This window comes from Sphaeramia orbicularis, chromosome 17, assembly GCF_902148855.1.
Source record: "Sphaeramia orbicularis chromosome 17, fSphaOr1.1, whole genome shotgun sequence".
NCBI lineage: Eukaryota > Metazoa > Chordata > Actinopteri > Kurtiformes > Apogonidae > Sphaeramia > Sphaeramia orbicularis.
The window spans coordinates 11,920,577-11,937,872 of NC_043973.1; the positions used below are offsets into that span (position 1 = coordinate 11,920,577).

General features: G+C 35.6%; 1 protein-coding gene across 1 annotated transcript in view; it reads right to left on the reverse strand.

Annotated features, from left to right (window-relative positions):
* LOC115437782 (guanine nucleotide exchange factor VAV3-like) overlaps window positions 1–17,296 on the reverse strand; it is a 210,277-nt gene that overhangs the window by 166,387 nt on the left and 26,594 nt on the right. The window contains 3 exon segments of the mRNA XM_030161124.1: window positions 1,214–1,256; window positions 1,259–1,278; window positions 4,050–4,108. Coding sequence (XP_030016984.1) covers window positions 1,214–1,256; window positions 1,259–1,278; window positions 4,050–4,108 — 122 coding nt within the window.

Genomic DNA, 17,296 nt, shown 5'->3' on the forward strand with positions numbered 1-17,296 from the left:
ATATTGGTAAAATTGCATTTGCTTTTCTTAAGACATTTCCATTTGTTCATATTTGTTAGGGTTATTCACATTTTTTACAAAAGTATAGTTTGATAATGTAAACATTTCATGTAATTTTACTTTTTGCACCAAAAAACAAGAGAAAATTTGGGGTTGTCCATTATTATAGGTTGTTATGATAATATTTTACTGGTTCTGACCCCCTTGAAATCTAATTGGTCTGTATGTGGATTGATTGTTAATATCTTCAGTGTAATTTTTGCATTTCACAAATTCATCCAGCTAGCCGGATTAGACCCTTTGGTGGGCCAGATTTGGCTCCCGGGCTGCATGTTTGACACCTGTGGTAAAGACCCACAGACATACAATGAACTAAAGGATTGTCTAAGTTTTAGAATGTGGACTGATCTGTGATCTCATAAAGTAAACCTCTTCAGACCCAGACATGGGTTTACTGTCCACATTTATGGGCAAGAGTGTCACAGCTTTGTTAAAAAAAAAAAAAAAAAAAAACCTGTCCACCGCAAAAGGAAATTCTGTTCAAATTTAAAAACTGCATCTGAAACTGTTGCATCACAATGTTTCCAATATCAGAAATTATTTACTTAAAAAAAGCCCAAACTTGTACTTTCCTGGGTCTGAGAAGGTTAGATATCTTCTTAATAAAACCATATTTTTAAAAACATTCAAAATGCATTTCAACTTCATCCTAATTTTGTGAAATAAAATCAATCTAAAAAAAAAAAAAAAAAAGATACTTTTTTTCATAATTCATGCATGAAAGGGTTAAAAATGAATGATATTTAATAGTGATTAAAATTGTAATCATTTGACAGCCCTAATGTATATACAACTTCTTTTCTTAAATTCATTAATTCATCATTGATTCTATAAATAAGTACATGCATGTATTAGTGGCTCATATCATTGTTGTTACTTTGCCTTTTCTGTCAATCATTCTGTCAGCAGCCCCCATCCAGAACTTCAGTGTGGGTGGTAAGCAAGCACTCAGCAAAAACATGCAAAAAAAATTACTCATTTGGTTTCCTCTGACAGTAACAGAGAAACGGAGCCATGCCTTTTACCAAAACATGTGGGTGTCCAGACCCCTGGAGACCATGCATGATGAGCAGAGCCGGTTTGACTACAGAGCACAATAATCATGTTCTATCAGCACCAGTAATGGGCCCGCAGGGAGGAACCTCATACATACTCAATCAGGTCTTCCAGATTATTGTAAATGTCCTCGTCTTTAGGCTCTCCTCTGTCGGGAAGGGCCTAGAAATGACAGAAGAGCAGCATGAGATGAGTGTGGAGCCAAAAAATCACTACAAAGAAGCTATTTATGAATGGAGTGGGTCAGGATGCAGAGAGTGGCTAAAAATCATTTATCAAATTTAGGTGAAAAGGAGCAACTAGCATAGTGGGATTTTTATATGATGATGATATGCACCCATAGTGTTTAAACCAGTGGTTCCCAACCTTTTTTGCCTCGTGATCCCATTTTAACATCACAAATTTCTGGTGACCCCAGACATTTAAAACAGAGACTTTTTTTTTTTTTTCTTTTGCTGAAATTAATTTGTTTTTGATCATGTAATAGTTTGCTATACAATGTTGCAAATAAACGTTAATTTTAGACGACATTTAGTCTATATAATGTATACTATTATGGACGGAGGCAGAAAAGCTAGGTGTAGATTACTGCACAAAGTGAGAGTTTTATTTTCCTTGGTCAGGATATGTACAGTCAGTCCAGCCTGGATTTACAAGGCTGACAATTAACACTGAACAAACAAGAACTCAAACTACGAATTATGAAAGAGCTGCAGCATCTGAAACTGACCCCAATGAACATTGGGCAGATAAACAGAACCACAGTGCTTCAGTTTCAGACTCAGAGTTTGTCATGTCTTTTATGGATTGGAATTTTCTCTCTCAACTCACCATATATTATTATTAGTACTTTTTTTAAAAAATTATCAATAATGAGAAATTTCAGGCGACCCCATTTGAATTCCACGTGACCCCACATGGGGTCCTGACCCCAAGGTTGAAAAACACTGGTTTAACTGTTTATAGGGCATTCATATATACTCGGAAATACTCGGAAATTCACATTGTCAGCCTTATGCCCCGTTTCCACTACGTGGTATCGGCTCAACTCGACTCGACTCGACTCAGCCTTTTTGCGTTTTCATCACGAAAAAGGACCTGGAATCTCGTACCCGGTACTACTTTTTTGGTATCACCTCTGCCGAGGTTCCAGGACTGGGGACCAGATACTAAAACGTGATATGTAAACACTACAGACCACTGATTGGTCAGAGAGTTTCCTCTGTGACCCGCCGTTTTACAAAAAACAGATGCGGAAGTGGACAGTAAATATAGCGGTACATTAATCCATATGATAACAGCCCGAAACTCCACCATGGTCGATCGAGGAGGTTCAGTCTTTGGTGGCCGACGTAAAAATTCAGACGAGACAACACGCAACGAGCGAGTTTATCAGCAACTCTCTGAGCAAACAACATGGAAGTAACGCGCTGCATCCAGGTACTGTAAAGTCAGTAGTATCTTGTGATGGAAACACTCCCCAGGAATACCGAGTCGAGCCAAGCCGAGCCGAGCTGAGCCGAGCTGGTTCCACGTAGTGGAAACGCGGCATTAGTTTGTTGTTGGAGGACATAACAAGACTTTAACACTTTTGTGAAATTTTTCAAAATGTTTTATTTTTATGTAGAATACCAAGGTCATTCAAGGTCAAATGTGGTACATTTGGTTCCTTGCCAGTAAGTGGCAAAAAATAAAATAAATCCAAGAAGTATACTATGTATAAAATACAAGAAAAACACATGTAATAGTCAGGGAGCCAAAGTATCAAAAGCTCAAAAAAATGGGTTGAACCTGACATGGTCTGCCATACTGTTTATTTGTGTTTTTTTTTTGTTTGTTTGTTTATTTTGATCCTAAGGACCAATAATTGGAGGGTCTGCTCTGCTGGAAATATCGCAAAAAAAAAATTGTGGCCTTATTAGTGTATGTACCCCTCATTTTTTGATATAAATTTTGAAAAATGAAAATTTTCCTTCAATCCTCAGTGGGCTGGGTAAGCTGTCAATAAATGCATTCCAAATGCAAAAAACATATGGTGACAACCTTCAATGAAAAAATAATTCTTAAAACACATTTCTGCATGATTTTGGCTCAGTTTAATGCCAAAAAAATTTTGCCTTTTCTCACTTTTTTCCAATATTTTCTACTTTACTTCATTGGCAATCAACTATTCTCCCAAGTTATGAGATCAGCCAATATGCCATTCTTTTCACCAAACAATATACTCATTCCACAGAAAAAATTATAAAAATCCAACCAAAATCAATGGCTCTGTGATGATTTCTCTACTAGTTGGCAATACAGGCCCAGAACCTCAATAGAATTTGAAGCTACTCTCAAAATTCCGAAAGACAAACTGGATATTTAACATGGCTGTTAATGTCCACATTATTAAAAATCATGGCCTAGGCATCTTTTTAATTTCAACATAACTCTGAGAAATCATTTGAGGTCTGTGCACCCTAAGATGTCAATCACTGATTTAAAAAAAAAAAAAAAAAAAAACATCCACAGCTCAGATTTACAAAAGCAACGGCTGTAGCTTAGAAAATAAAGTCGGCTGATATAATGACAGGTGGAAGCAGAAAGAAAAGTGAAATGAACATGTATTTTAGAACAGTAGAACATCACTTTTAGAACATTACAACAACATCCACATTATCCCTTTGAACATCAGTCCTTACATTAGTACCATTACTTCATGGTCCCTAACAAAGCAGGTACACTCACTGTTCACGCAGAGGTGGACCTTACAGACCCTGTAGACCACATTGGACCTCAGATTGTTCCCTCACTGTCCTCACTGTAACTGTTGCTGTCACTGTCTTATAATATGTGTAGAATGGCCAAAAATAGTCACTTCCCCGTTAAATGGTTACTGGCACAGGGAGGATTACAGCATGTTTGGTGATTGTTATTATCTTGTGACTTACTTGAACCCTCCTTGTTGTGCAACTGCCGTGTGAGAGAGTCTGGACAGAGTGTCCATAACCTGTGGAAATGAAGACAGTAATGTCAATAATGTCATTAAATGAGTGGAGACAGAGAAAACAGGGAACATAAGAGAGAAAGATGATGGTGTTGAGGCCAGAGGCAAACAAAACTAGCAATTAGTGCCATTTGAAATGTGCATTGAACCATATTACCTTGGAGAAAAACACTAGGAACCATTCAACAACGTATGCTAAACACCAAATAGCAGTGTCACAGCAAATAACACCTTAGCTTCACCTCTAAACACAACATTTACTCTTTAGTTTACATGAAAAGAACATGAAAGCAATACATCACCATAAGAAGATGAGCATACAAAACTAGCATACAAAAAGTCTGTGAAAATTCCTTTTTTTTCTTCATTACATTCAGTTGCTAATTTTATGCAAACGTTACATTTATTTGAAACTTTTTTTTTTTTTACATTCATGTTACTTGTTAACTAATGATAATGTTAACCCATAAAGACCCAGTGTGACTTTTGTGGTAGATCCCAAACACATTTTTCACTGTATTAACCCTTTCATGCATGAATTATGAAAACCTTAATCAAGAGTTTTTTCCTGCGTGTTTTTATTCCTCTTGAGGCATTAAAAAAACAATGCGATTGAAATTTTGTTTTTATAAACCTATTTTTCATGGAGTTGCAAAAATGTCCACTCAGCTGGACCCCATGCATTTAATTTTTGAAGCAAAGAAATATATATTCACTGATATACTGTGTGAAAACTATGAAATAAAAACATTTTTAATGCTGCTAATCTGATGTTTTCTCACATTTTAACATACTCTAATACTAGTCAGTACTCACTTCATGGAGATATAATATGCAAAAAAAAAAAAAAAATGTTAATTGCAGTCTAATAACAATAACAAGCAACCGATTTACACTGAAACATGTTAGTGCGGATCAGGTTTATCAAGAACAGCAAAGTTACAGTAACAGTATGAATGTCAGTGTGTGGGATGGTGCATAAGCATCCACTGTTTTGGCTGATATGGAACTAAAACAACAAAACCCATGAATATACAAAAGAACAGCTGCAGAAAAGCTGTCCACTTTTTTTTAATTAAAATTAAATAATAAATAAATAAATAAATGAATATTAAAAATAGCTGTCCAATGTAGTGACCACTATGTATGAAAGGGTTAAACCTTTCTTCAGTGCTTAATCATCATTTATTGTAACAAATGGCATTTTGTGAATTTTCAGTGAAAATCAAGTATTTACTTACATGTAATTTACAGATCATGTAGATGTTCATTAAAGCTCAGATTAAAGTTTAGGGTTGTTATATCCGAAACAGAGAAAAAAAATGAAGAAAAACTGACTTGTTCAGTAAAGATATCATTAACTGAACATAAACCAAGTGTCTCCATCCACTGTTATTTATCCAGCTTCATGGGTTTTACTGGTGACTCAATGTTGTAGAAGTGTTTCCAGTGTTTCCACGGTAACTACGGACCCTCTCAATGTCCAAATGGGTCATATCTGATGACCATGAAAAGATGACAAACTGCATTTTACATTAATTATTTACATGAATTCATAGAATTAGTGGATCAACAGGTATTAAACAGTTTAGATCAGCAGATGGTTTTGGTTGATAGTAGATGTTTGGGTCTTAATGGGTTAATGTTAATGTTATTCTGGTGTATATTCATTTACTAATATGTCATTTGTTGCCATTTTCTTGCTTTACAATACACTAAATATTTGAATACACCTCCCTTACAAGGCTGTATTTGTTAAGGCCATGTCAATACAACAATGCGCAGTAAATAAATCACAAAAACAGCACAAAGTTAAATTTTCATACCTAAGCTTTCTCGCTCTAACATTAAGGTCAGAGAAAGAAAGTCTGAAAACACTTGAATTATGTGTCTATAGTGGCTTAACATATAACACAATGGAATCAACTGTCAGAATCAAATTTTACTTTTATCTATTTTATTTCATGCAAGTGTTCAGTGTTCATTTACTTTTATTTCTATGAATTCACAAATAGCATGTATATAAATTTGCCCACAACTGAAAACAATCCCCACCTGCGATCAAACATACTTATATGGCCCCTTAAAGCCAGATCTGTTATCTTTTTTACTTAATCATGTAAAAAACAGTCTGCAGATGCTCCAGCTCTCCAATCCCTCAATGCGATCACTTTCTGATGAGTCTGTTTCTGGTAATTTAAAAAGAAAAAAAAGAAAAAAAAAGCTAAACAGCGCGTTGGCCCTCTGGATGGAAAATGTGAGTACAAAAAAAACCCAAGATGGAACAGTCAACCGACATAAAGTATTAAACACACTCTGCAGGAGGGAGTTTTAACCGAAGCAGTTCCATCTTAAAATACCACATTAACGCAAAGCATACGTTAGTCGGGGATTCTGCTAGCACTTTGACTAAGGCGTCGCTCAGCTTGTGACAAGCACGTTATAAGTGCAAATATGTATATTATATATACATCATACATAATGAAACATGATTAATATAGATTAACCCTTTCATGCATAGTGGTCACTACCGTGGACAGCTACTCAAAGTTGTTCTCTTGGATATTCATGGATTTTGTTGTTTTACTTGCATATCAACCACAGTGGACGCTTATGCATCATCCCATACAATGCAACTCATACCATTACTGTTCTTGATCAACCTGATCTGCAGTAACATATCTGAGAGTAAATCAATTGCTAATGGTTATTAAACTGTAATTAACAGAGGGTTTTTTAAACAACATTTTTTGGGCATATCTGAGTAATGACTAGAGACCCAGGAAAGGAAAAGTTTTGGCTTTTTTACATTTAATAATTCTCTTGATTGGAAACAACATGATACAACAGTTTTTTCAGATAGATTTTTTTTAAATTATGGAATGTCCTTTGCAGTGGACAGCATTTTTTTTTTTTTTTTAAACTGTAAAACTCTTGTCCCCTACAGATGACAAAAATGCATTGGTGGGTCTCAGGAGGTTATAGAATGTTAAAATGTGAGAACAGATTAACAGCATTAAAAAAAGTATTTCATAGTTTTCACACAGTATGTCAGTAAATACATGGTGTCCAGCAGACTGGACATTTTTGTAACCCCATGAAAAATAGGTTCATTAAAAAAAAAAAAAAAAAAAATTCAGTCACATTGCTTTTTTCATGCCTAAAGAGAAATAAAAACACTCTGGGAAAAAAATCTTGATTAAGGTTCTCATACTTCATGCATGAAAGGGTAGAAAATGAATATTTAATCATGATTAATCAAAATTCTTCCACAGAAACCCTGTGATTAATCTGATCAAAAAATTTTTATCATTTGACAGCGCTAATTATTATGTTAGAATTTTTAGGATTTTACTTGCGATTACAGAGGCCTGTATGTGGCCCCTGAACTAAAAACAAGTTAGACACTGTTACTGTTGGTATCTTCAGTGTAATTTTTGCACTTTGCAAATTTATTCCATAGGCCGGATTGGAACCTCTGGCGTGTTGGTTTTGGCCCATGGGCCACATATTTGACACTCCTGACCTACAGCTTACATGTTCTAGAACACAGGTGTCAAACATGCGCCCCGGGGGCCAAATCCAGCCCGCCAAAGGGTCTAATCCGGCCCGTAGGATGAATTTGTGAAATGCAAAAATTACACTGAAGATATTAGCAATCAGTAGTGTAAAAAATTCCCTGAAATTTCCCCCTATGGGACTAATAAAGGCATATCTTATTGTATCTTATCTTAAAAATCATTTTAATTCAGGTTCCATACAGACACATACAGACCAATTAGATTTTAATCGGGTCAGACCAAAAAAATACTATCATTATAACCTATAAATAATGACAACTGCAGATTGTATCTTTGTTTTAAAGGTAAAAAAGTAAAATTACATCAAAATGTTTACATGAACAAATTATCCTTCAACAAAAAATGTGAATAACCTGAACAAATATGAACAATGAGAAATGTCTTGAGAAAAGTAAATGCAATTTTATCAATATTATACCTGTTACTAAATGTTTTGTGTAGTTGTAATTGTAATGTAAGTTGTAATGCACGTGTGTAAATGATAAACTAATAAACTGAGGCAGAATATTGTTAAAACTGCACATGTTTTTCTTAAGACATTTCAAGTTATTCACACTATTCAGATTTTTAAGGAAACGTTGTAGATATAAACATTAGCATAATGTCATTTTACTATTTTCACTGGTATTTTACTGGTCCGGCCCACTTGAGATCATATTGGGGTGAATGTGGCCCCTGAACTAAAATGAGTTTGACACCCCTGTTCTAGAAGGTTGAAGAAGAAAATTGCATGAAATATAATATGATCTATAAACATAGAAAGATTGGAAGACTGATTAAAACAGTCTAAAACAATAACAACTTTTAAAAAGATGTACAAAATAACTATTATTCAAAAACATAGAACTCAAGATTAACTAAAGAAATTACTTGTTTAAAAAACTGGATGAATATTGGTAGTTGAGATAAGGACATGCTTTACCTGAATTAAAATTAAATATGTATTCTCTTCTGTTGTATATTTAGCAATGAGTGCATTGAAAAAAAAATGTATTTTGATGTTTGTTTTCTTGTGGAAACATTGTGTTAATTGTAAATAGGGTTAGGCAAAATAAGTCTTTACTTCAGCCTAAACTCTTTTGGTCACACTGTATATGGAACAATGGATATGTTTTTTGTGTTTGTTGTTTAAAGTAATTAATGACCGAATAAACTACTACTACTACTACTACAATGTTTTCTATTGTTTTAGTTGGATTTTGCTGTCCTACAGTATATTTTAAGTACATTTTATATGGAAACTTTTTTCAAAAATTTTACATATGATTTCACAAGAAAAAGAAGTCAAAGCAAGAGACAACAATTACGAAGGCGTATTAGGGCCACATGAGAAAAAAAAAATGCTTGTCACTACAAGAATAAAGTCGTTATTTAACGAGAATAAAGTCGTTATTTAACGAGAATAAAGTCGTTATTTAACAAGAATAAAGTTGTTAAGAGCTTCCTGGGTCAAGCCTCCCTGGAAAGTAATGACTGCCCTAAAAGTAAACGTGTTTCCTTGGAGCACCAGAGTGGAGGGAAATTCACTCAAAGGGAATTCTCTCTGCAGCTCAAAATCATCATCAAAACATACTGTTGAGTCAGTTTTCTTTGATAAGGTCTTGTACACATGCATTTGTGTTTGACTCCAGTAGTGACAGAAAAACTGGAGTCCAGTGTCTTTAATGCTCCCACTATGAGGTGCACTGTATTTTAACAACAGCAATGACAAAATGAGATCTTTGTCACCTAATTCTTAATCATTTCTCTCTTGTTTTGCTTTGTGTAGTGTGGCCAAAATAGGTAGATGGCTTGGTTTGGGATCTCCAAAGTTCATCAGCTTCTTTGCCTGTGATGGCCGCCATACATGGGGTTCTAGCCTGCCTTCATATAGTTCTCTGGCGATTTGCACAAGCATGTTTCCAGACGTGAAACGCTTTGAACAGCCAGTGTGCAGGGAGTCATCAGTGTTGTTGATGCAACATTTGAACACCATTGGGCTGTTAACTGCTGGCTCTATCTCACATGTTATGTCCAGATGACCATGGCGCTCTTTACAGTAGCTCCTGACTTCAAAGTAATTGTGATTGATGGATAGACCTTGGCTCTTTTATAAATAAATGTGCAAGGCCTTTTGACTGCTTTCCAAATCTGCTCATTTATGACATGAGTCCAGGTGCCAGGCTTCAAATGGTATATTCTTTTTTTTAGTTTTTTTTAGCCTTTTCTGGAATAAATTCTCTCCATTTATCAAAAGGGTTACTTTAATACATTATCAATATTTTGTGAGCAATTTTTGAGTCAATATTCTGCTAACTTAGTTTTAAAACATTTCACTTACATTGGCCAGAAATCAGATTTTGCAGAGGGTTGTAAATCCTATGCTGAGAAGCTAAAACTTGGAAAAATGTGCAATATTAGATGTGAATTTCCTGCAGCACAAATTTTTCCTCCTCAGGTGTACTACAGGTTCAAACCTGTTGAGCTCCCACTAGTGGTAAAATTGTGAAGTCTCATGATGCACGATTTAAATAAATCGGAAACAAAACTACTGAGCAAAACACTTGCTTTGCATTGCTTTTTTATTGAAATTCTAAACATTGTAGACAGGACAACTTTACCAGGTAAACAAGGAAGAGGCATCAAGAGGTTATGATCAGGTAAGACCATCATGACAGCTGTGCTTAACAGAGTAAGAACAATGTAGGATCCAGTGCAAATGTAGCTCCTGTAAAAATACATTAAAGACCATTTCAGGTGAATTTGTAGGGGGGGGGGGGGGGGGCGGGGCTAACGTCTTCGGCTGAAAATAAATGTAATATCTATAAAACCAAAACAGCACAAACGAAACTTTAAACGGCACAAACCAGCACAAACAAACGCAACCATTTCCGCTCAATTTAGAGGAAGTGGGGGGCTGTGTGATGTCATCGGTGTCGTGTATTACATTTTATAAAGACTAGCGGCATTGTACCCGTGGTGCCATGGTACTATAGCATGATAAGTAGAACTTGTCTGCCACCACTATCCATTTGTAAACTACCATTTAATCATGCGTTGTGCAGGTAATAATTTGAGCCAACATGTGAGGCATGAAGGGAAGAGCATGTATTTGTTTGGCCTGTCAAGCATGATTAAATTCACACAGCGGTAGTGAACTGCAGCCTTCACATTGTAGCATCGTCTGCTAGCAGTAGAAATTTCATGAACGGTTACAGGTTAGATCCTATTTCAGATGCCCATGTAAACACCTTATTCCAGTTGAAAAAGAAAAGTTCGGATTAAATTTAAACCTGATTAAAGTCACTGGTTTAATCCACTTTTAATTCCGGTCTAAATTATTCCTCGGACATGTAAACCCTTTATTCCGTTTGGACTTTATTCCTGCCATTCTGCACATGCTCGTTGTCTTGTCCTGTCGTGATGACGCACACATTCTGCGCTGGTGGAAGAATATGCACTGCAGTCTAGTCAACCCAAACCGTTCCAGTGGGCTATTCTGATGGGATCTACCAGCCTGGAAAACCCTGAAGGAAGAGTTCAACACTTGTTTTTTTATTCATTCAATTGTCATGCACTAATGAGTTCGATAAGTGGGCAAAACAGTTTGCACTGCAGTGCAACGATTGCCTTGTTCTCGCAGCCCTTCCATTAGCTTAGCTTAGCCTAGCTTAGCATAATCGCTTCATTCCTATGGTCAGACGTAGCCAGGCTTTTATAGGTGATTTGTAGTATTTTATGAGTGATTTTGTGAAATTCAGTTCTCCCTAATCATTACTTTAGTCCGCTGGGGTCAGTATGATCACAAATTGAGGCTCAAATCATGGCCATGTGACTTACTGCAGTAATAAAATCTTGGGAAATAAAAACTAATGCAAAGCTAAAACGGTAAAGCAAAGCTAATTTAGCACATGCATCCCTTCCAACAAACAGATTTTCCAACTTCCATCAACACAACAGTCCCAAGATTGTATGAGTGCAGTAAGTCGCAGATCTAAAGAAATAATTAGGGAGATTCGGATTTCACAAAATCACTTACAAAAGACAACAAATCACCTTTAAAAAACTGTCTACGTGTGAACTTGGAAATGCAGTGACTATGCTAAGCTAAGCTAACAGAAGGGCTGCGAGAACCGAATAAACATTTCTCATGTAAACCTTTATTCGGGTTTAACATTTCCATGTAAACAGAAGAGAAAGTACTTTAGTTCCGGGTTAATTTCTTCTGGAAAAATAAATCGGATTTAAAAAAACATCATGTAACCATATCCAATGTGGACCAGACCATTAGCTTTGTAAATGGGGTAGCTAAAATAATAAAAAAAAATAACGATAAATCACATCCAATTTGATATAGATGAGAAACCAATAGAATAGGATTGATGAGTATTTCATCAGGCGTGTACAGAGTCTCTACAAAAATAAGATGACTTCTACCACTAATAAAACTTTTTTGTGTTTTCATCTGAAATTAGAGAATGGTAAACATCTGTTAACTAAACTTATAGATTTTCTAGTAAAAACACGTAGCTCCGAGCGTGTATTCAAGATCTGCATTCACAGACAGGGTTAAAAACAGACTTTGTGCAGTTTGTCAAACTACAGTTTATGTCTTCTTCCTGTGTGAATGTGTGTTGTGGCTTTGCTTGAACCCAGGTGTGCTTGTAACATGAAAGTCCTGCTTGTCATTTCAGAGACCACCTTTAAACTGCACAAGACAAGCAAGTTATGAACAGCAACTGAGAGTTTCCCTCCACTCAACAAACCGAAGCAGAACCTCTACCTTTGAAGTCAAAGGCTTTCATTATGCAATTATACCCACAGCCTTAAAGCGTGAAAACAATCTGGTTTTTAAGGACATATATTGCATGTTGTTCCTTAAAGGAGTGATATTTACTTTTTTAAATAGAATTATGCATTTTCAAACATTTCCCTGTGGTCTACATAAACTGTAAATGCTATGCTTGGGTCTGAATTCTTCATTAATTCAACTCCACAGGTCCATCTTCAACCCTATTTCTGACTAATGACACCAGAAAGGTCGTTTTGAGTGCTGGCCCTTTAAATGTAAATGCCCCACCCCCTCCAGGTTGTTGACTGTGCTGCTCTGTCTCGTTCAGCCACTTGTGTTCATTAATACAACCAACAGCTGAACATTTTAGGTAATCGGCTTGAAGTTTGGACATATTTTCAGTATGGACGACAACCGCTGCTGCTGACAAACAATTATGGTGTACTTCTCATCACATGTGATAATTGAATTAATGAAACAAAAACACTAAAAACTCTCACAGTTTGCACAATTTAATTGCACATTTATGTACATATATATTTTTTCTTAGTGATAGTAGTTTATATTTTTATATTTTATGCTCATTCTCTTTTGCATGACATTCCTAAATGCCACTTTGTTTTGTTTGTTTTAATTTCCTAGTTAACCCTTTCATGCATAGTGGTCACTACAGTGGACATCTGTTCTACAGCTGTCCTTTTGTATATTCATGGGTTTTGTTGTTTTAGTTGTATATCAACCAATACAGTGGACACTTATGCATCGTCCCATACACTGATAATCACATCATTACTGTAACTTTGTTGTTCTTGATAAACCTGATCTGCAGTAATATGTTTTAAATAAACTGATAACTTTTATTAAGTTTTGTTTTGGTTTTTTTTTTTGCATATTATCTCCATGAAGTTAGTAATAACTAGTATTAGTATGTGTTAAAATGTGAGAAAACATCAGATTAGCTGAATGAAAACTTTTTTTATTTCATAGTTTTCACATAGTGTATCACTTTCTGACGATCTGTGCGTCAAAAATTAAACGCTTGGTGTCCGGCTAGATGGACAATTTAGTAATTCCAGGAAAAATAGGTTCATAAAAAATTTCAATTGCTTTGGTTTTTTTTATGCCTAAAGAAAAATAAAAAAACTCCAGAAAAAAATCTTGAGAAAGGTTCTCATAATTCATGCATGAAAGGGTTAAATTATTTCAATTCAACTTTCAACTTTATTTGTATAGCCCAATATCACAACAAGGTTATCTCAAAGGGCTTTACAGAGTCAGTTATTCTCTTTCTGTTTTTATATGATGAATTCTTTTGGCATTCAGTGTGGATGGCAAAGTAAGATTTTCATTGACACACACACACACACATCCAGACACACACTGTTGTTACCTTCAGGTTACACTGCCTTTGAGTAATTTTACTTCAGTGTCTGCAATGTTATTCTGTTACTATCTTTGCTTATTTATTTATTTGTTTGTTTGTTTGTTTGTTTGTTTGTTTGTTCATTAGTTGTTTGCTACTGGTTATTGTGATATTGGACTATTCTGTTCTTTAAATTCACTGATGTTCTTCTTATGTTCTTGTTACTGTTCTGTTTTTGCCTGTTGTTTGTTTCTGTTTCAGGGTCTGTATCAAAGTTTGTTTGTGTATAACCTTGTTCTGTTCTCCATCAGGTAATATCCATACAGTAATAAAATAATTCAACCCAACCAGTAGTAGGAATTGAAAACTCTTAGATCAAAACTTTCAAATAACTTGTGGCCCCAGTACACCTTTATTGGAGGCCAAATTGCTGAACAGGACAAGTAAAAAAAAACGTTTTAAAACACTTTCAAACTTAAACCTTTGAAAAAGAGTCAGTTGAAGGTAAACCCTTTGTAGTGATGGTTTCTTTCCTCAGAACTGGCTTAAAAATGAAGTGTTCTCACACCTGACTTGTCTCGGTGACATGTGACTATAGAAAAAAAGCCACAAGCTGATCTGAAGTTCAACCACCATGGTTAGTGTGGCCTGGTTGGAAAAGTACCATGGCAGTGTGTGAAAAAGAAAAGTAAAAGGAATGAAAACACAAGTTGCACATGTAACTTCAGGAGGTGAACATCATTTTAAGATATATTCCTTTAACCCCTGAGACACTTCAGGTAAACGTGCTGCTGTGAACTGTCGTCTGTTTCAGTTTCATAAAAGCTACTGTGAGTTTGTCTTTGTGTTCCTTTTCTTCAGTGGTTTTGCTTTACTGTGTATTTTAGGGTCAAAAAAGAGTGGAATAATAGAACAAAAAGAGAAGAAGGCACTCAGAATGTACATCAAGAAGAGATTTAGGATGTTGAACATGAATTGTGAACTGGAACACACTGCACAACAACAAATATTTGAATTTGGGCCCGGTAGTTTCTGTTTTGGGGTTCTTTTTTTCTAAATCAGTCCAGCTGCTTTTTGGTACCTGGTTGAACTCCAAAAAGCAATTACACGGTCAAAACTAGGTAAAAATATAGTCAAAATAATAAAGAAAATTAACAACAACACTGGAAACAACTGTAAAAATGAACAAAAAAAGACAAAGAAAATGTTGTTAAAAAAAAAAAAAAAAAGCCCAAACCTTCTGTTTTTTAGTGAGTCGGTCTCACTGGTCTGTTTTACCCCTGTTACACAGGCAACAGGGGGTGTACTGAGCATGCTCAGATGTCTATGGAAAGCACAAAGTCTATTCTATCAGCATGTTTTGAAATGTTTCCTATTGAGAAAACGGTTGATTTTTTATGAATATTAAAAATAAATCATGCATTCAGAAGGCTCACCACAGACACGTCAGGGGTTAAAGGGTTAAGAGTAAATAAACACACATTAGTTGGCTGTTGTTGGTCTCTGGGGCCTGTGCTGTATGCAGACTGTGTTGCAGCCCTGGGTGAAGCCTGTAGAAAGTTAGCGGGGGAATGTAGGTTAGAGAGCTCTGCTCAGACGTGCAGCGCACTAATGCTCCGTCTACAGGCCGAGTTGGCACTACTCAGCCTGAGTGGATTAGACTGGCTGAGATTTGAGATGTTCTCTTTTGGATGTTTTCTGGAAAATGGGGAAGAGATTGAGCATTTCTTGTCTGGTTAAACAACTCTTCCTGGAGGTTGTCCAACTCAGTGACTGAACCTGCAGATGAGCATATTTTAACCCCAACTGATGATAGAAAAACATGATGATGCCATGCAATCTTTCCTCTCCGGAAGCTTGTCTGATGACAGACATCTATTGAACATGGCTGAGATTATTCAGCCCAGCTTGAATGCAGCATACATATTTGCAGGCAGCACCTCCCCTCTGGGATTATCGGCAGCCAGATTAACTGGAAGCTCCTTTAGAACACAACGCAGTGAAAGAAAGGAGAGTGTGTGGGAAACTGCATGCGAAGTTCCATACATCTGTGACATATAGACCGCAATGACCACGGCAGCAGGGAAGTCCATTCACGTGATAACTGGCTAAAATTTGCTTAGAGGTCTTATTTCTGTCTTTGTGCATAAGAAATAAATATGGTCTGAGACACTTTTTTGAATTGACTTGACTGAATTTGGCTCCTGAACTAAAATGAGTGTTACTATCTTAAGTAAAAGTTTTTGCTTTTCGGCTAAAATTTTCTTACAGGTCTTATTTCTGTCTTTGTGCATAAGAAATTAATAGAAGTGAATCCCCAAAGGAACTTTGTGTTGGTAAATGCAAGTTATGAAAGTTTGCAGGATTTCAGTTCTGTTGCAACATGTTGATGGTCATTTGAACTATGTTTTCAACTCAAAAATGTCCAATTTCATCACAATTAATGTTATATTTTCATGTCACAAATGGCCAAGTTATATTTGAACTGAATTTACCTGAAAAACAAATATTCTATTCTTTTAGATTCCCCAATTTTTCTTACAATATGATATCCTACATATCACATGTTTTATTTTGACAGGTTGCAATATGGAGTATGGTGCTGATCCATCCTGCTTATGTTACGCCAATACATACATTAAGAATGTCACACGTCACTTTTTAAATCAACAGTTTTCTAATAATAAGTATTTTTATAAAGAAATAACAATTCTATATTGTTATTTACTCTTTAGTATGATGATAAACTATACAATAAATAATTCTGATCCTAGTTTTTGCACAGGGATCATTTGTGGAAACGGTGACATGGCTGCCGAGCATCAGTATGATGGGATCTGTAACAACCATGTCACATCCGTCCACTGCCACATTTTGTGTTTTTGTGTCAGCTGTTATTGTTTTAGATCCACAATACTAACATTTATGAATAAGAGGAGAATTAGCAATAGTAAGTCTATAAGTTTATTACTAATAAAGTACTGGTACTGACCAGATCATCATTGGTAATGTCACGTCCGTCCACCAGCAAAAGTTTTCACATCCACGTGCTATTCAAAATCCAATATTTCTGAAAATATAGCTTCCACTGTCAAATAATATCAGTAGTCTGTGCACAGATGGATTAGCATTAATTCAACACAGTTCTATGCATTTCTTGCATTTCTTTTTTTTGACAAAAATGGCCACTCATTTGACCCCCTAAGTAAATTTTAGCCGTAATGCATTATTAACAGGATTCCCATGGAGTCCTGAAAAATCATTTACAAATCTGCATTTAATACCTTAAAAAAGTAATTATAAAAGGTGTTAAATTTGATATGGTAGGTCTTAAATTATGTCGCTATGACTTCTTGTGTTTAAATGTGTCTGTTAAATGTCTAAACTGCAAAGAAAGTAATGTTAGTCGACTCAGCTCCGACCAAACAATTCATATTAAAATTTGGAACCAGTTATTGCTAGCTTTGCAACACATG